At 52.8% G+C, this 17,794-nt stretch overlaps 7 protein-coding genes across 7 annotated transcripts; 4 read left to right on the top strand and 3 right to left on the bottom strand.

The window, feature by feature from the left end:
- Positions 1-172: 172 nt before the first annotated feature.
- On the bottom strand, positions 173-1,484 carry BJX68DRAFT_264687 (NmrA/HSCARG family protein; the record flags this gene model as incomplete). Its single annotated transcript, XM_071045013.1, has 5 exons — positions 173-256; positions 327-832; positions 937-988; positions 1,077-1,214; positions 1,308-1,484. 5 exons carry the CDS (start codon positions 1,482-1,484, stop codon positions 173-175), a joined length of 957 nt encoding a protein of 318 aa, XP_070901658.1.
- Positions 1,485-2,210: 726 nt separating this feature from the next.
- Positions 2,211-3,683, top strand: BJX68DRAFT_264688 (uncharacterized protein; the record flags this gene model as incomplete). Its single annotated transcript, XM_071045014.1, has 1 exon — positions 2,211-3,683. The coding sequence occupies one exon, from the start codon at positions 2,211-2,213 to the stop codon at positions 3,681-3,683; it is 1,473 nt and encodes a 490-aa protein (XP_070901659.1).
- A 2,332-nt stretch (positions 3,684-6,015) lies between these two features.
- BJX68DRAFT_232585 (uncharacterized protein) lies at positions 6,016-7,249 on the top strand. Its single transcript, XM_071039504.1, has 3 exons — positions 6,016-6,279; positions 6,333-6,779; positions 6,841-7,249. Exons 1-3 carry the CDS (start codon positions 6,036-6,038, stop codon positions 7,239-7,241), a joined length of 1,092 nt encoding a protein of 363 aa, XP_070901660.1. The 5' UTR covers positions 6,016-6,035; the 3' UTR covers positions 7,242-7,249.
- A 68-nt stretch (positions 7,250-7,317) lies between these two features.
- Positions 7,318-7,913, bottom strand: BJX68DRAFT_264691 (uncharacterized protein; the record flags this gene model as incomplete). The annotated part of the gene is made up of 2 exons (XM_071045015.1): positions 7,318-7,830; positions 7,887-7,913. The coding sequence occupies 2 exons, from the start codon at positions 7,911-7,913 to the stop codon at positions 7,318-7,320; spliced, it is 540 nt and encodes a 179-aa protein (XP_070901661.1).
- frdA (putative FAD dependent oxidoreductase) lies at positions 7,908-9,879 on the bottom strand. The gene has a single exon (XM_071039505.1). It carries the CDS (start codon positions 9,760-9,762, stop codon positions 8,278-8,280), a length of 1,485 nt encoding a protein of 494 aa, XP_070901662.1. The 5' UTR covers positions 9,763-9,879; the 3' UTR covers positions 7,908-8,277.
- A 3,307-nt stretch (positions 9,880-13,186) lies between these two features.
- On the top strand, positions 13,187-15,503 carry BJX68DRAFT_264693 (uncharacterized protein; the record flags this gene model as incomplete). Its single annotated transcript, XM_071045016.1, has 6 exons — positions 13,187-13,306; positions 13,366-14,143; positions 14,196-14,313; positions 14,361-14,418; positions 14,477-14,982; positions 15,053-15,503. The coding sequence occupies 6 exons, from the start codon at positions 13,187-13,189 to the stop codon at positions 15,501-15,503; spliced, it is 2,031 nt and encodes a 676-aa protein (XP_070901663.1).
- A 546-nt stretch (positions 15,504-16,049) lies between these two features.
- BJX68DRAFT_274451 (NADP-dependent oxidoreductase) lies at positions 16,050-17,121 on the top strand (the record flags this gene model as incomplete). The annotated part of the gene is made up of 1 exon (XM_071047668.1): positions 16,050-17,121. The coding sequence occupies one exon, from the start codon at positions 16,050-16,052 to the stop codon at positions 17,115-17,117; it is 1,068 nt and encodes a 355-aa protein (XP_070901664.1). The 3' UTR covers positions 17,118-17,121.
- Positions 17,122-17,794: the final 673 nt, after the last annotated feature.

Here is a 17,794-nt window from a genome sequence, read left to right on the forward strand (position 1 = left end):
GGCTGACTCATTCAGGGTCTTGACCCTTTGGCCGGACGATGCACATACTCGATCCGGGTTAGTCTCGCGAATTGGGTCTTATTTGACATGTCTCATGGCTTGCTGCTAGCTAGATACTCGCTAGGTAACAACGGTCAAGTTTCTGCCTAAGCGCCGAGATCTGGGCGCAACCCTAAACCAGAACCTTCTCGAGAGCAGCAAAGCTCGGACTCGCCTTGAGCGATTCCTCCAGCGACGTCAGGGGCTCATCCAATAGCTATGATCCGCCACGTTAGTCCCGCAGTATAGTACCCACCCGTACTCGTCTAGACTATAGGGTTACATACCTGATGCCCCTCCTCAATCCCATCCTCAAAAAACCCAAACTCAACCCCAAACGCAATCACTTGCACGAGATCCTCCTGAAAGAACTCCGGCGCCCCCTTGGCTGCAAGCCCCGCTTTGAAGTCTTCCTGGGATATCACCTTCAAGCTAGCATCCACCCCATTCTCCTTCAAGATCTCGAGAATCTCCGCAATGCTGTAGTATCGCTGGCCGAGGTTATACGCGCGCGACAGCGTCTTCTCGGGATGCAGCAGGATGGCCTTGACGTATTTTCCGACGTCCGCGGCGGGATCAATAAGGGGGAGCTGAGAGGTTAGGCTCATTGGCTGGGGGAAGTACATCTCATAGCGATAGGGGTCGCCTGGGACGGGAACGAGAGAGTCGAGGAGAAAGCTTGTGTATGTTCCCAGCCGGATGATTGTGTGTGGGATTCCCAGCGAGCAGATGTGCTCGTCCACGAGCGCTTTGCCGTCAAAGTGCGCGGCTGCTGTGTATTTTCCGTTGGATACTGGGGGAGTTAGTCTTCGTAGTCGTGTATGAAGATAGTATGAAGTAGTGCTGTGTGATATAATGTAATGTTGTGTAGTGGGTATTAGATAGGACATGTCTCACTCTTGCTAATATACGGCAAACTGCTCCAGATGAGATGCTCGACGCCCGTTTCCTACAGACGCAGGTCAGTAAGCGATGCCAAACCACCCCCTCCATGGATCCATCCTGCTGCGCCCAGGAACAAGCGGGAGGTGGTATACCTTGCAAACATCCGCAACATTCATCCCCTGCCTCGTCTCCCTCGGCGGCTCCATATGCTCAGCCATATTCGTCACGAGATACACCGCATACGCATCCTTTAACACAGGCCAGAGGGAGGATTTATCGTCCAGATCGGCCTATACGCCCATCAACATCCACTCCCTCATGTACACTCTCTCCCCAAAACCTCGAAAAATAAACAACAGAGATTAGGGCAAAAGAGGTCATACCTGAACCACTTCTGCACCCAGCTCCGCAAGCGCAATCGAAGCAGCCTTCGACGGATCGCGTGTCACGGCTCGAACGTGGAATTCTGCGGCCGTGGAGGGGTCAGACAGGATGGCTCTTACAACGGAGCCGCCTTGATTTCCTGTTGCGCCGAAGATGATGAGGATTTTCTTGGGCATACTGGGTGGTGTTTGATAAGTAGGGAGTAGTACACTTCGGGAGGATTTGGAGAATATAGCAACGGATTGTTGTTGATGGTTGTACTTAATGTTGGAGTTGGGAGATGGCATTATATATACTTGTGGGGGAGCGCAGGTCGGATACAGCTCGGAAACCAACCCGGGGACTTTCAATTCTGATTTCTAATGCAGTATACTCACATTCCTATCTTCCTACTGAGATATCAAGCGTAAAAATGATTTCAAAGCACTCTCGGAGCAATCTTTGCAAGTGTCCATGGAGTAAATCGAGCGAGATCAAAGAAACTCGGGCTCCGATTGGCTCGCTCGCGTTAACTACCGAATGGGACTAGCGCCATCCATTGGCTGACTGCACCTTGAGCTCATCGCGCCTTCCTCAACCACTGCTCTCAAGGGGTCGCTCTTTCCTTCTTTTCCCCTTAAATCACCGGGGCGACAGACCGCACCTGCCTCTCACGCGAATTTTGCTCTCAGGATTAGTCCGTTATATCCGTGACGTCATGGTCCGACGCGGAAGGCTGTCGAGGGGATGTCAGATCTGTAGGAAGCGGAAGATCAAAGTTTCTGAATCCCCGGAATTTCTCCAATACGTTGGTCAATGAGCAGAGTGACTAACATGCACAGTGTGACCAAGTTCAACCCAGCTGCACGCAGTGCCGGAAGAGCGGCTGGGTGTGTCCGGGGTATGCCGATTCCGTGGAGCGCATGTTTCAGTATCAGCAAGTGGATTCTATCTCTATCGTAAAGCCGGTCAAGATCCGGGTTAATGAGACGAAGGATGTGAAGCGTAGAGCGACGCGGATACCAGTATCAACTGGTGCGATGGTCAAGACCACGCCGATATCGCTATCTTTATCTCTACCGCATCCGCCTCTCCCAAAGGAAATAACACCGTCTCTCAACGACCGCGCAATTGACTATTTCCTATCCACACACGCCATCCGCGACACGGGCGAGATTCGCGGATGCTACGAGTACCTCTTCACGCTCCCCATCACCACCTGGCCCGAAACGTCCAACTGTCTGACTGCCGCCGCACTCGCAGCCTACGGGAACGCGCGGCACAGCGCTGAGATCCTCAAAGAGGCTCGAGGCTACTACGGCCGGAGTCTGCGAATGGTAAACGCCGCTCTAGCGGACCGTGCGAAAGCGTCAGAAACGAGCACGATGATTTCGGTTCTCCTGCTTAATTCCTTCGAGGCACTCATGTCGGAGGGTCTGGAGTCGATGAGCTACAGTGATGGGCATATGAGGGGGGTGATGATGATTATGGTGTTAAGGGGTCCTGGGCTGATGGAGTCAAGGGAGGGTGTGCAGGTGTTTTTGCATATGTGTCGGTGTCTGATTACGTATTGTATCATGAGACCGGTGGAGGTTCCGGTGGAGGTGGTTGCTTTGCGCGAGGTTGCGGCGAGGTTCCTTGATACGGGAAAAACGGCTTGGGTGCTCGAGGAGGTTATGATTAAGCTGGCGAAGTTTCGGGCTGAGGTCGTGGCTGGTGGGATCGTTGAGAGTAAGAACATCATCGACATTGCGCTCCGATTAGATGACGAATTGTCTCAACTGACAAGTAACCTGCACGGACATGGGAAATTCGACACAATCCGAACCCTGGACGCGGATACCTCACTGCCAGGATACCACCATGCCTACCCCGATATGTGGTATGCATACATTGGGAATTACACCAGCACCTGCCGCTTGATCCTGCACAGGATTATTCAAGAGGAACTCGAGAGGGGCGACGGATCCGGTTCGCTTAGGGAGAGCCATGATCTACACTCCCAGTCACGGTTGCAATCGCAGAAACTGATTCAGGACATTTGTGCCAGCATTCCACAGTACCGTGACAACATGCGCCGATGCCCTAGCGCCTCAGCGATTGAAGGAGCCGTTCCCGGCATTGCCGGTGCTTACTTTCTCCTCTGGCCGGTCATGACCGCAGGACACCTCACAGAATCGGCAGAGCTGCGGGATTGGATCATTGATCAGTGCCGTTGTATCGGGCGAATGTCCGGAATTCGCCGCGCCAATGCCATTGCGGGAGTCTTGAAGCGCGGAGAAAACATCTTTCACGCGCGCCAACAGATCATGAATACGTCGCAATCAGAAGACGGAGCTGGTCTTCCCAATCGGCGGTGGCTTGAGGATAGTGAGCAGAGCTGGTGCACACAGTGAAGCCGGCATTGCTCGAGAACCCTAGGAATGGGGACCCATCGCCCCAGTGGCACAAGTCGAGGTCGTGGCAGTTACGGCAGATCAGAACCATCACCTCGGACCATCCATCACCCTTTAAACGCTTGCGACATACGTTGCAGGCCATGGAGTATCGGAGATCTTCCTCGTTGATACCTGACCTGGCCGCTTGCGTGAATACACTACGTGCTGCATCACCGTTACCTAGGTAAACGAGACATTTTGCCAGCTTGTAATAGTCTCCAGTCTGGCCGTTCAAAATGCCAGTCGCGAAGCGGACGACGCTATCTTTCAACTTTGCGGTTTGTGTCTCTTCGTCGGTGGGTATGTACGTGACATCGCAGCTGCTTAGCAGCCTGTTCAGTGTCTCTCCATCGGCGGATGCCAAGTCTAAAGGAGTGCGGCCGTAATCGTCGAGTAGCAAGGGATCGGCACCCTGAGACACGAGGAGTTCTGCAATCTCGGGATGTTTGTTGGCAACAGCTGCATGCAGTGATGTATACCCTTCTTGTTCATTCCCGACTTCGACGCCTCTCTCGATCAGCATCTCAACAATGGCTAGGTGACCGCCTTCGGCTGCCATCTCCAGGACCGTTCGGCCAGACCGTGATGGGACCAGATAGTCAGTTTCGTCCTTTTCATGCTTGAACAAAATTGCTTTGAACGTTGTAGCGTTTCCAGACATGCTCGCATAGTGCAGCGGGATGCGGCCGTGGTTATCAGTCGCTGTGACATCGGCACCCGCATCGAGAAGCATCCCCAAGATATCCGCGGAACCATGGCCTGCAGCAATATGCAGCGGACTCCGCCCAAAATTATCCTTGGCTGAAGGATCCGCTCTGCACCGCAAAAACAGTTCGACTGCTCTGGTGTTGGATACCGAGACTGCCAGCAGCAGCGGCGTGTTGCCTTTGTCGTCAGCCGTTGACAACGAAGCACCAGCCGCAAGAAGTGTTTCCAGCAAATCGTGTCTCTTTAAGATAACAAGAGTATGCAACGCACTGAGCCCACCCCTTCCTTTTCGGTCCGGGTTTGCGCCGGATTCGAGAAGGGTGTGTATGACATCTGGCGGACTGAATTCCTCGAGAGCGATCTGCAACGGCGTTCGGCCATCGGCGGTCGGCTGGTCGATATTCTCGCCATATAACTGGAATAGTCGCACTGTGACCATGTTTCCTGATTGTGGAGCCGTCAAACCTGAGAATTTCTTTCCGACCGCATGAGTACTGGCACCGGAATCCAGGAGGAATTGAACCACCTCGTTTCGCCCATCGACAGCGCTCCCTCGGCTGTTCTCGGATTTTGACTCAGCCCCAACCTTGACGAGCATTTCCACTGCCTGCCTATGGTTGTTCTGCGCCGCAACGATCAACGGATGGTTGGACCTTCGATGGAGAGGGGGTACTGTGGCCCCATAATCGACCAACAACTGGATCATATCACAATTTCCAGATTTGGCGGCGTCGTGAATCAGTGTATTGTCTCGAGACAGATCGAACCAGGTTCTCTCGCCTGCCTCGTCCGCACTCAACGTTGGCTTCACCCCAGCGTTCTCCAACATGAACCGAACGACAGGCAAATGGCCATAGTAGACTGCCAGCGACAGTGCCCGCAGGTATAACTCTTGTCTGCCCGCACTTTCTGTACCCATAAGCCTCACCAGCAAGCGTATCACGTCCAGATGCCCGTGTCGCGCGGCGATTACAATCGGGGGCTTTCCCTGTTTCCCGGGCTCCAAATGGTTCGCTCCCGCCTCAATAAGAACAGAAACCACATCAATATGTCCGCCTGCGGCAGCGTAATGGAGCGCCGAGAACCCGTCCAATAGTTTGTTGACGTCTGCGCCGGCGTCCAAAAGCTTCCACACCCCCGATGCCCTTCCGTGTCCCGCCACCCACGTCAACGGACTTTTCAGACGGTATTGCTCGGTAAAGGTGTACGCGACAGCGAGACGATAGAATTGGTCGTGGAAGACGCTGGCCAGATGGCGGCAGGTTTGGAGGACCGCGTTCAGGTCTCTGAGGTGGAGGAGCTCGGCGATCGATAGGAGGATTTCGGTGGGGAGGCGCGCCAGCGACCGGGATGAGAGTTTTGGCGTCGACATACTGAGCTTGGAAAAGCTAAAAGGGGTCTTTGGGACCCATCGTCAAGCTTCTCTCGAAAGGTGGGAAAGGAGGGGTTCCAAGTTGGAGGTTGGCATTCGACGAAACACGAACTGACGCTAGTCTGAGCCCCGCGATGCGATTGGACGATGCTGTCCTCAGCGTTTGCACACCACCAGCAGCACATAAGACCGCGTCATCTTTCTTTCACTTATAAGTCTGGACTTGCTCGATGGCAAAGCGGGCTCCTCAAGCACATATTCTGTTCACCATGCATGGGCGGAGAATACGCGCCCTCTCTATGGACGAGACGGTCGTTCCAGTGTGCTACATCTGTTCCGAGAGTATACAAGAGCCCGGCATCCCTTACACCGGGTGTACGCCTAGATACGTCAAGAAGGCTTACCAGGATCAAAAACCCGCGGACCAGCAAAGGAACTGGCGTAACTGGGAATGGTTCCGCTACTACCGTGCAAGTGAGCCTTACGAGCAGATTCACTCTACCAGGATCGTTAACAGCCATGCGCAGTTTTGTTGCACCCGGAAAAGGGCATCTGCCACCTCTCCGGCACATCTTACTACTATTGGACAGATCTAGATGACCAAGACTCATCTTTTCTCAAAGTTCCCTGGGATGAGAAGGCAACTTCAGGTCTCCCTGGCAAGGTGAAGCCCCCAACACTTATGGCCAAAGCCTTCCTCCTCCAGGTTGGAGCGGAGGCTCCCAGAAATGAACTTAGCGGAGTTGCAGTACACTATCGCTGCTGGGAACTACTCTGCACTCACCCGATCTGGCCAACCAGTGGGAAGGATATAAAGGCCCTGCTATTAGCGCTACAGCGAAAGAGTGAGGAGGATTGGGGATTTTTGTACGGCTGGGATGACTCTGATTCCGAGAACATCCTTGGCGATGATCACTCTTCTATTGATTCGGAAATCTTCATGGAGGACCCGCCAATGATGTGGGAGCACTCGGGTAGGGCCTTTGTCCATGATCATATCACTGGGACTAACGGGTATCGATCGTCGCCGGACAGATCCTTTCTTCAATAAGCATGTACAGGGCCTGGTTTACAAGGCCAAACGGGTCAGGACCGAGCAGCTGCCACAAAAGATAAAGACCCGACTGGATGACCTGCCACTGGAAGTCCTCTGGATGACTTTAGATCTGCTTCCCACTCAGGACGTTACCGCGCTTGAGAATGGTATCTGCTGGTACATGAGTGATGCCTATTGGCGATCGCGGACCGATGCAAAGCTGTTTCATGAGCTCATGGGCCTCCCTGATGAGGAACTGAATTGGAGGTTTCTGTGCCTTGAGCTTGAGACATTGACCATCAAGCGCAAATCTGATTTCTATGGCCGGAGATGGGTTTTGAAGCGGTTGGATGACTTGATGGAGCTTCTCCCTTCGCCGAGGGGCTCGAACGTGTCTTGAATTTAAAATGTCTATTTTTACAGCAACATAATTAGTCACAGGTCAACCCCTGACAGCCCCGCCCCACGTCTCGCGTCTAGTGGCGGCGTTTAATTCTCCTCAAAAGACGCCGGACTATTGCCTGGTCCCTCCGGACATCAGGGTCTATGTTCCCATGCATGCATTGGATATCGCCAGTCTGTGTGTCCCACTTGTAGAATCTGGCCACTTGGCCTATGGCAACAATGCCATAGTGGCTACTTGCCGTTCCCTGGTTATCTCTAACCAGCTGTGCCAGGTAACGCCGCAGCTGGTTTCTGCCCTCATTCCATGCCGAAGGGTGACGGCGCCGGCTCGGGCGTTTGGTCTGGGTGACCAGGAAGCGAGCCTGGCTAAGACGCTGCGCATCTCCCCTCCTCCTCCAATGTATGGTGATCTGGTCGGTAAAACCGGCCGCATTGTGGTATTCTGGCGCCTGGGTATAATTTTGCGCGGTAGGGAAGGCGTGGCCGAGGAGGCCAGCCCACAAGGCCCCAACGCTACCACCCTCGCCAGCGCCCTGTCTTCCAGCGGCCTGGTAGGCACCGAGAAACCAATCCAGATTGTCATACTATGAAATGGCTATTAGGCATGATTTCACATTACTGCTTCTAGCACAGATCATACGCGAGCGATTGGAGCAGCAGCAGCCATCTTGATTCTTTGATTGTCTATGACCCATTGGTATTTAGTAAGTAATCTATATCAGCCATCGAGCCATGACTACTCTTACTGTGGAGTTGTGAGAGGAATAGATTCGTGCAGGTGGTCTGTGTTATTGCTGAAGCACAGCCAGAGCCTACACAGAAATGATACTAAATGCTACTATGCAACATCAAACTATGCCAGCGTTTGATCCAGGTTTGATCTGATTAATTACACTACCATGTTTAGACCTGGGAGCCAGCCCACCAGGATTATGAGGGGATTTTCCCAACTCTTAACAGCTGCTCTTGTTTGACCTGGTACCCACCAAAAAAAATACAGTAACACAACACAGCCCATCGAACTACTGGTGCTACAGGTAGTGCTGCTGGTAGAAAGCAGCTGCTGCGTCACCTGCAATCCTTCCAAATACTGCACATTCGAGCAGTGACGATCCGCCCAGTCGGTTCTGGCCGTGCAGTCCGCCTGTTACCTCGCCTGCGGCCCAAAGTCCTGGTATCGCGTCCCCCTGCTCATCGAGCACTTGGCTGTCCGCGTTGAATATGACACCACCCATCGTGAAGTGCAAAACAGGCGTCACCTTTCCAACAAACGCAACAGAGTCTGGCTGGACGTCTGCCAGAGTCCAATTGCCGAATGCTGTTCGACCAAGCTTGTCTGTCTTCTTCTCCGCCACGATATCTGCGTACTCTTGGACTGATTCAATAGTTGCTTGACCAAGTTCGCCAAATGTTGTCTTCCGCATCAGTCCCTTCCACAGATAAAACTGCATATGCGAATCCAACGCCGCAGCCGCCCCCTCGTCGAGCAGGAGAGTAACCTCCCATTGTCGGAGCTCGCCCTCCAGCATCGTAGCGGACCGAGTAATCACATCCGTGACATGCTCCCGAGTTTCCAGCTCATTGACAAACCTTTTCCCGTTACTGAGAAGCAAAATCCCGCCTTCACCCCTCAGCGCCTCAGCCGCGAGGAACTTGACGGTCGCCGACAAATTCTTCTCATCCACAAACCCCGTCGGGTGAACCTGGACCTGCTCCATATCAATCAACCTCGCCCCAACCTCTTCCAACAACCCCTGCGACCCCTCCCTCGCCTCATTCGTCGACGGATAACCTGCAAGATCAGGCCGATACTTCGAGACCATGCCGCGAATATCCCCCGCAAACCCGCCGCTCGCAAACACTACCGGTCCACGGAGGACATGCGTCCCATCCTCTGCCGTATACTCCACCCCGACAACCTCCTTAGCCTCCTTCAACACCTTCGTCACGGTGGACCTGGTCCGTAACTCGAAAAACGGATTCGCCTTGAGCGAGTCCAGCAGCGCACCTACAATCGCCGCTCCCGGCGGCTTCCCTTTCGCGCTTCGATGCGTGCGCGCTCGACTGTGCCCACCGAGCTGCGCGACCCGACTCAAATCAACCCCGATTTCATCCGCAAGCCAGTACACCGCGGCCGCTGAACCCTTCGTCACAGTGCTGATCAATTTCTCCCTAATCTCCTTCTCTCGTGTTTCCGCGCTCGCAAACGGCTTTCCCGCCGACTTGACCGTGTCTGCATAAAACCACCGTTCATCATCGTCGTTAGGTCCAGAGGCAGTCTGGAACCGCGTCGGCGCCCCGTTTATCCCCGAGGACGCCTTGATACTGTTCCCACCAGGCCTCTCCGCGCGGTCGAGGAGGATGACGGGGACATTGTGCTTCGTGAGTTGCGTTGCGGCGGAGAGGCCGGCGAGGCCCGAGCCGACGACGATTACTCGGTTTGTCGGCAACGGGGGGACTGGTGTGCAGGTGGACATTTTGAGGGCGTTGATCATTTCGCGCGAGAGGATTCGCATTGCATAGTAAGAAATATTCTGGGTTTACAGGAGGCGTGGTTGGGGCGGCGATTATATTCAGTATGCCTGTGGTGGGGAATATGGGCTGATGCTCGGGCTGCCGCGTGTCAGACCACTTTTGAGATTGGGATATCACGGGGTATCTGGTGTAGGTGTGGTCGCATGGACAGCTTAATATTATGCTTTGCAATCCTTTTTTGCCGAGTTTTATTCCCGAGATGGTGTTGTGTAAAAAATCATTCATACCTAGGCTGTTAATGATGTCCTTTAGTGATCTACGTAGGGAACGGATGGCGCGGAGTGGCCGAATTCCATAGGCGCAAATAAAGAGACCAAGTACATGCGGGGAACGCACAGTGGCCAGTGCATACTGCCGGCCACCGCTCTCCCTAAGGGGATACAGGCTTCGCATCTGGTTAGCATAGCCAAGCTATGCTGTGGTCCCTGGACTCCAAAGCTAGTCGTGTCGACACACTGCAAAATATGGACGAATACAAGGGTATATTTAGCCAGCTGGATCAAGAAGCCCTGGAATGACTACAGAGGCTTTACTTACAAGACTAAGGACGCAATACTGGCGACGAATGAGTAGGTACTCTGCAATTATCCTTCGTTGGTGAGGGACTTGAAGAGAAAACAAAGCAGCGTCTAGCCCCCAGGGGCCCAGATGGGCACAGATGCACGTCGCTCCTCTAGCGGACCCTTTGCAAAGATTCTCATTACCTCTTCCACAAGCCAGATCTCGACGAAGCAAATCAGCCAGACAGGAAAAGATTCGGACAGTCTCTTCAAAACCTGACGTTTCGATATATGCCGGCCGTCTACCGGTTGAGGCACTAATGGTTTTCAGATCCCGGGGGAATGTCACTTGATATCAATATCCCTTCACCGGTAGCTTGCTGGGAGATCCATACGTCTCCAGCTCGGCTATTTCTTTCATCCCTCTCTCGACTTGTCCTTAAAAACTGTTCTGTCTTTAGTCCCAAAATTCCGTAAACCGTTTTGCCGAGACCAGTCGCTCCGATTATCAACGGTATCAGCTGACCAGTGGTGTTGACAGTGTAAACGCCGTTAATAGAGTTCCAGTATTAGGTGAGCTCCACCCCCAATATGGAAAGATGGCGGCGGACCTGGATAATAACCTGCACTGTATATAAGATTGCGATTTGGGTTGCCGGAAGGAGGTGTGTGTGTGGTGGAGGTGGGGCCATATACCTTAGTTCTTGCGCTTCTCCCTGTCGTGGCGAGATACCGATACCCTGTGCAAGAGCTTTCTCTCTTAGCCGACGGATCAGTTCCCGGAATGACAGGAGGCTCAAGATCTTCCAGAGGGTGCCATACTTCTTGTAATACCTGTCAATATTGCAGGCTCTTCACAATGAACACTGGCACCACTAGGGCTAGAGCGGGCGTCGGCAGCTATAGAATAGAATACAAGAACTATAGTAGTAGTTAGTTGGTCAAGGGCCTACTAGTGTTTGTTCCAGATACCAAGAGACGTATTGTCATACATACCAGGAACAACAATGGCAAAGTAGCTGGCAACGCTCACAAGGATGGAGATGACGCCGAAAAAGCGCAGGAGTGATGAATTGTAGAGCGAGACTCTGGCGAAGATATAGGCAGCAGTACCGCATGGGGTCCCGAGAAAGGAGTGTTCGTCAGAACCAGCTGCAGAAACGCGCAGGACTGTTATAAATGGTCCTGGCAGCGATTACCAGTGCCGGGTGGATTGAGCACTCACACCCCTCAGTGAATCTGACCGGAAATCCATTCCCCATTAGCACCATCATGCCCCCGAAGATGATGCGTGTTAGAATGAGGATACCTACGGTATGAGCTGACTCAGAGCGAGCCATGCTCGTCATCATGGCCACAACCAGCGCGACCAGAAATATGACATAGTTCTCCACTAATCCCTTCCGGATAACGGAAAGTCTCGAATGCAAACCTGAAGAAGAGTAATCAAGAGAGCCTCTCATATCTTTCGGGAATACTCGCCACAAGGAGACGAACTAACTTGCGAGCCATTGAGTATGTACACCCAAGCGGATACCGAGTCCGTAAAGGTCTGAGTTCCCCTCGAAGCCGCACACGTTCGCCTGGTCCATTGAGTACTGTAGATGGACGGCTTTGACCTGCAGAGAAGAACTATCGGGTTTTAGATGAGAAATAGGCTTACCTTTGAGTTTAACACTTGATGAACATAGCGAATCAGCCAGCCACCTTGTGAATATTGCTGTGCTGTCACCGGAGTGAAACATAAAGGGTTACACAGCATGACGATTGACTGCTGATTGGAGGTTTCGCAAAAAATAAAACTCCGAGGCCACTACTCGATTGCTCATCATTTCTCACCCGTGAAGCTGGATTTTACGGATTCTCTTCCCTGCCAGTTGCCTCATTTCCCCGAATTTTGGTTTGACAGAGGTGGAAAGCAGGGTTCGGCTACTAACTCGGAGCTGAAAATCGAACTCTCCAGAGCCCCTCTATAAGATACAGGAACATACTGTTAGAAAGCAACGAAGAACTGTGTGACGATCCTCCATAAGACCTCCCAATCATCACGGAACCTCTTCTCCCCTGCAGGCATCTCTTAGATATATCGATTACGAAGTCAGTATATTAATGCGATTTTTGTTTTTTTGGATCCTTCAGGACTTTGCTTACAGTACCTGTTGTTTTCTTTTCTATTACAGCAATCATAGAGAACACATCCGTTCCAGTGTTACCCACACAAAGGGAGAGGAAGATGGACTATGTTTAGTATAGCAGGTTTACAGTTCTGGGAGAGCGTGTTAACTGATCTGTCTTGCCAGGTTTGATAATTCAACTCGCCCGGGTGTTCCCCAAGGTCTAGCACTAATTCCAATGGGTAGATCTAATAGAAATACGGCAGAAGTAAGATAGCTCTTGAGATGCGATGATTACCTGCAGGAAGACAAATTCCTGTGAGATCTATATCAGCACGATCTACCCGGACGTCCTAACCAATAACAGTCGATTGCTCACATGGACCCGTGTAATCAATATGTCCGCCACAGGATCTCGCCACCCCTCCTAACCAATAACAGTCGATTGCTCACATGGACCCGTGTAATCAATATGTCCGCCCAGGATCTCGCCGCCCCTCCACGTCATGAGACGCGGGCCAAGCGAATCGGACCCAGCCACATCCCCGGAATATTATGCCGCTGACAGCATCTGTCACCCCACCTCAACCTTCCAACCAAGATGTTCCATACATGATCGAAGATCGCAGTGGCAACAACAGCAGAGAGATCCTATTATTAGCGCGAGAGACGCTGCCAGGCAGTGCTATTCCGACTGTCTACCTAGTCCCTGCCATGCCGTATCACAGGTCGTACAGTCGAACCGGAAGCATTTTCATACAGTCATACTCATCTAGGTACGGTTATTGACTATGCAGCCACTCGCACCGGCAGGCGAACCCCCTGCCACGACGACACCAATAAGTTTAGGGATCTTGAGGCGAACAAAGTCGACACGGGCATGCGACAAATGCCGCTCCTTGCGGAAGCGGGTAATCCCCCCTCTAATCTCTTCACATGCATGCTCACTTGCTAATAACGACGCCCTCAGTGTGACGGCGCAAAGCCCTGCACCAGTTGCACGCGCCTGAGCGTCCAATGCGAGTACTCCAAGGTCGACGGCCGCAGGAAGGAGGAGTTCAAAGCGCGCATCGAGGCCCTGGAGAAACGGAACCAGTATCTCGAGGAGCAGATTGAACATCTCAAGTGCAACCAAGGCGCGGGGCAAAGTGATACGTTGAAACGAAAGAGACCCTTACGCGAGGAACCGTCCCCTGCAGATGTCCAGGAGCCAAGGCTTCGTAGTGCTTTTGCTTCGGCCAGCGCAGCCGGGCAACAACCCGACAAACAGGCCGACAAAGTCGACCAAGTGGACGACCATGGCCTCGAGCACATGTTCTTCGCAGCAACCGCAAACCACCCTCTACTTAACTCACTGAATCCACTATCCAACTCCAGCGACAGGAAGATGCGCGATCAGCTACCGGACGAGGACCTCACACGCTATGCCCTGGATGCATTCTTCCAATGCGCCGCGACACTATTCTACGTGACGACCGAGGACAACGCGACGCAGCTTCTGGACAAGGTCTACCACACAGACGACGCTTCGATCCTCGATATCTGCGAGCTCTCGGCGCTCGCCGCGATCGGGAGCTATTACATCATTGACAAAGTCGACGATGCTGCGCGGGCACGGTATTTCTTTCTCGCAACGACGAATCTAAATGAGGCGGTTCAGGCGTACGATATCCAGGGCTTGAGGATTTTTATATGTCTGTGTATGAGTTGCATTATGGATAAGAGTTTGAGTGCGAGGTTGTTGGTTAGTATGTTTGTCTTTCATTTCCGTTGCTTGAGAGGATTGCTAAGTATTCTTAGTGTCTGGGTTGAATCTTGCCAGGGCACGCACGGAGGCGGAGACTGAAAGGTCTGATTCGAATAGGCAGGATGTGCTGGAGTATAGGCGGACACTGCAGACGGTGCTATTCTTTGAAGGGTACGTACCCAGTTTCCCATTTCATGGGTGGGTGCTAACGGTAGTAGATGGCTGTCCTGGTCCCTGGGCTACCGAAATTGCCTAAAAGAAAGCGAACTCAACCTGGTCAGCCTTCCAGCCGACCTCCTCAAAATGCTTGCTATATTCTGACAGCACAGCACAGGTCCGCGAAAACATCCCCCAGAGGGCAGATTTTAGCGACTTCAAAGCCTTCAGCACCTGCCTAATCCAATACCACATGACCAAGCTCGCCTTGATCGGCTCCGAGATTCAAAACGAAATCATCTCCTCCCCACAAGACTACTGGAGCCACGCGAACCCACTGTCCGTGAAGCTAGACCTGTGGTACCAGGAGCTCCCACCGGAACTGCATCTGGCGGCGCTGAGCGGGCTCGAGGAGGGGATGACGGTGACGGAGCTGCAGAAGAGGGGCACGTACATGATGCATCTGCTCTATATCGATTCGCGGCTGCAGTTGTGCTGTCAGCTGCTTAATGCGGCGCAGATGACGTGGCACTCGGATCCGGATCCGTTTTTTCTTCAGACGCTCTGTAGGCAGGTCCCGGAGGCTTTTTTTGATATCCATACGGGGTTTGCGATTCAGTTGGCGAAGATCCTGTGTTTGATGTTCACGAATCAGGCTATCATGACACGATGCTGGGTTGTCATGTAACGTCCCCATCCCGTTTCCCCACCGCTCCAATTACTTGACATCTTGATATTCATTAATAATTGTTAGGCGTTCCGCATTCGACACCTGCATCGTCCTCCTCCTCGGCGTGTGTCACAAATACTTTACAGCCTCGGGAACATGGGATCTGTCCGAGATCCTCAGCCACGTGGACTCCTGTTTCCAGGTGCTGTGTTTCTGTGCGAGTCATGACGTCGCTGCCAAGCGCCTGCGTGATCTAATCTGTCCTGTGCATGCGCAGCTTAGACGCATGAGTTCGAGAGCTAGTGGTAGGACTGGAGACGTGTCTGGGGATATTTTAAGAAGTATGGAACAGCAAGAACAACAGCAGCAGGAGCAGGAGCAGGAGCAGGATCAGCACTTGGAAGAAACAGACGGAAACAAGATGACGATAGGGTACTTGTTGGATGGGAAAGCGAGCGAGGCGCTGACGCTTGTCGGCATGACACATCATTTGCTGAAGTTTATGCCGCCGCATAAGTGGGATATATGGATCTAGCCAGCTACGTCTTGTTTGATGCCGCGCGCGCGACTTGACCTGACGATTTGGTCTCATATTCCACTTGTAACTACCTCGTTGTTTTGGCTACTAGTCCTAGTTCATGTCGCGCAAAAAAGAAAAGAGCCACTTCAAGAGAGGAAGCGGCGAATCCCTGAACTTGTCATGCCTCAGGAGGGCCTTATCATGACAGTCTACTGATACTTTCAAGTGCACTTTGGAAACGCTCTGTTTGCGCCTCACTGCCAAAATAGCAACTGGCTTTTCTGGAGTCGTATATCCAGGAAGCCATCTCTAACCCTGGTGGGCCGGTTTCAAAAGGATGTATACTTCGATCTTAGCCCAATGGCTGCCCCCATTGGCTGCTTCAAGACCACGTCATCTTGCAAACTAAGTCAGTCGCACCCGACGGTACGCCGAGCCCCGCAACTTGAAGCCGGGTGACGGTTAGCCTATCCATCGATCCCCGAGAGCCTCGTCATATATGAACTCCCAGTCGCGACGTCTACGCTACCAGCCGCAGAAGCTTGAACAAGCCCGACCACAATGCCTGAAACGATGCAAGCAATCCGCCTCCATCCCGCGACCGGAGGCTCCGAGCCCTACACGGCATCCAATCCAGCCCCACCATCAGCCCTGCACCTTGACACCATCGAAATCCCGAAACCAACCGCGCCGGGCGAAGTCCTCGTGAAGATCAAAGCATCGACTATCGTCCGCGACGCACTTACTTGGCCTGAGACATACGCGTACGAATATCTCACGATGGGGAATGACCTTTCTGGGATTGTCGCCGAGGTCTATCCCTCCTCGGATGCAAACTCAAACTCGGACTCGAACTCGAAATTCAAGATCGGCGATGAGGTATTCGGCATGACAGCCGCAGACCGCCCAAGAACCTGGGCACAGTATGCAGTCGTCCGCGAGAGCGAACTCGCACCGAGGCCCCGGGGGTTGACGTGGGAAGAAGCCGCGGCCCTCCCCCTAAGTGGCCAGACGGCGTTCGAGGCGCTGTTTGTTCGTGGAGGTGTACCCATTCCGAGCGATGTGGCGGAGATGCGCGAGAACAAGGGGAGAGAGTCTCCGAAGCCGGATACCAATAAAGTCCTCATCACCGGTGCTGCTGGTGGCGTTGGCGTGTACCTGGTTCAACTTGCACGATGCGCCGGGCTGCACGTCACAACGGCCACGGGTTCGAATGCCAGGAATGAGGAGTTTCTTCGGTCCCTGGGAGCGCATGAGTGTATTGAGTACCCAACCATCAAAGAGAAAAGGGACGCGTATGACCTTATCATTGATTGTGTGGGTGGCGAGCCACTGGTTGATGCGTGGAAGGCCGTCAACGGTGACGGAAAGCTGATTACAGTCGATTCCAGCAGCTGGAACTTTCTCGAGAATCACGCAAAACAGGGGGTACGTCGGGAGGGGGTTGAGGCGTTCTTTTTCATCGTGGAAGGGGGATCAGAAAGTTTGGAGGCTCTCGCTCGGTTTGCGGACTTGAGGTTACTGGAGGTATTTGTGCTAAAGGTTTATCCGTTGGCGAGGGCACGAGAGGCGTATGAGTATGGAAATGGGAGATTCACGGGCCGTGGGAAGGTTGTTTTGAGTGTCTAACGGCAAGATGTCGTCAAGAGAAAATTATTCTTCCGGTACTAAAAAAGGTGTAGTAACCAAGTTGATGTCCCGTGTTCTGTAGCCGTACGAATAGGATATCTTCCTGTTTAGCACGAATACATCTCGCTCGGTCAGGGCAGGTGCGATGGATTCAGGAGAGGCAGCGCTGGGTCGCCCTTCCCCTTATAAAGATGTGTGCATCGTTCCTTCCTAATCGAGCTCCAGGGGTGCCTTCCCTTTCCGGAACCACTATATTGACATCAGAAATCAGGCAGTTGCGATAGACCTCCGGAAGACAGAGCCCCGGCTGCTCTTCTTTTTGATGTGCGTTGGGTTATGGCCGTACTCTTGGCCAGCAGATACCGCGTCAGCTAAATGCCACGAAGTTGTCCTGGCCGAGGATCAATAATGCCATTGCGAAGTGCGAACTGGGTACATGCTGGAGGGTATATATGAAGGCAATATCGATGCAAATAGAAACACGCTGGCTTGCGGTAGAGGATGCTACATTGCAGAAGTCGTGTCACATCGAGTACTTTACGGACCTCGCTTGCTATTGCTGGGAAATTTCCACATCGTAGGGGGTATAGCAGCATGCGTGAAGAGAGCATATTCCCTCCAACGACGCCGTGCGTGCAATTTAAGTAAGCATAGGCGATACTCTGAAGCATTATAAA

Source organism: Aspergillus pseudodeflectus, assembly GCF_044049435.1.
Source record: "Aspergillus pseudodeflectus strain CBS 756.74 chromosome Unknown BJX68scaffold_11, whole genome shotgun sequence".
NCBI lineage: Eukaryota > Fungi > Ascomycota > Eurotiomycetes > Eurotiales > Aspergillaceae > Aspergillus > Aspergillus pseudodeflectus.

Excerpts from the sequence above, each read along its gene's own strand:
- BJX68DRAFT_232585 (XM_071039504.1), top strand. The coding sequence starts at position 6,036 with ATGGCAAAGCGGGCTCCTCAAGCACATATTCTGTTCACCATGCATGGG. Across the intron at positions 6,280-6,332 it reads GTTCCGCTACTACCGTGCAA|TTTTGTTGCACCCGGAAAAG; the intron begins GTGAGCCTTACG and ends AGCCATGCGCAG. Across the intron at positions 6,780-6,840 it reads AATGATGTGGGAGCACTCGG|ATCCTTTCTTCAATAAGCAT; the intron begins GTAGGGCCTTTG and ends GTCGCCGGACAG.
- frdA (XM_071039505.1), bottom strand. The coding sequence starts at position 9,762 with ATGCGAATCCTCTCGCGCGAAATGATCAACGCCCTCAAAATGTCCACC.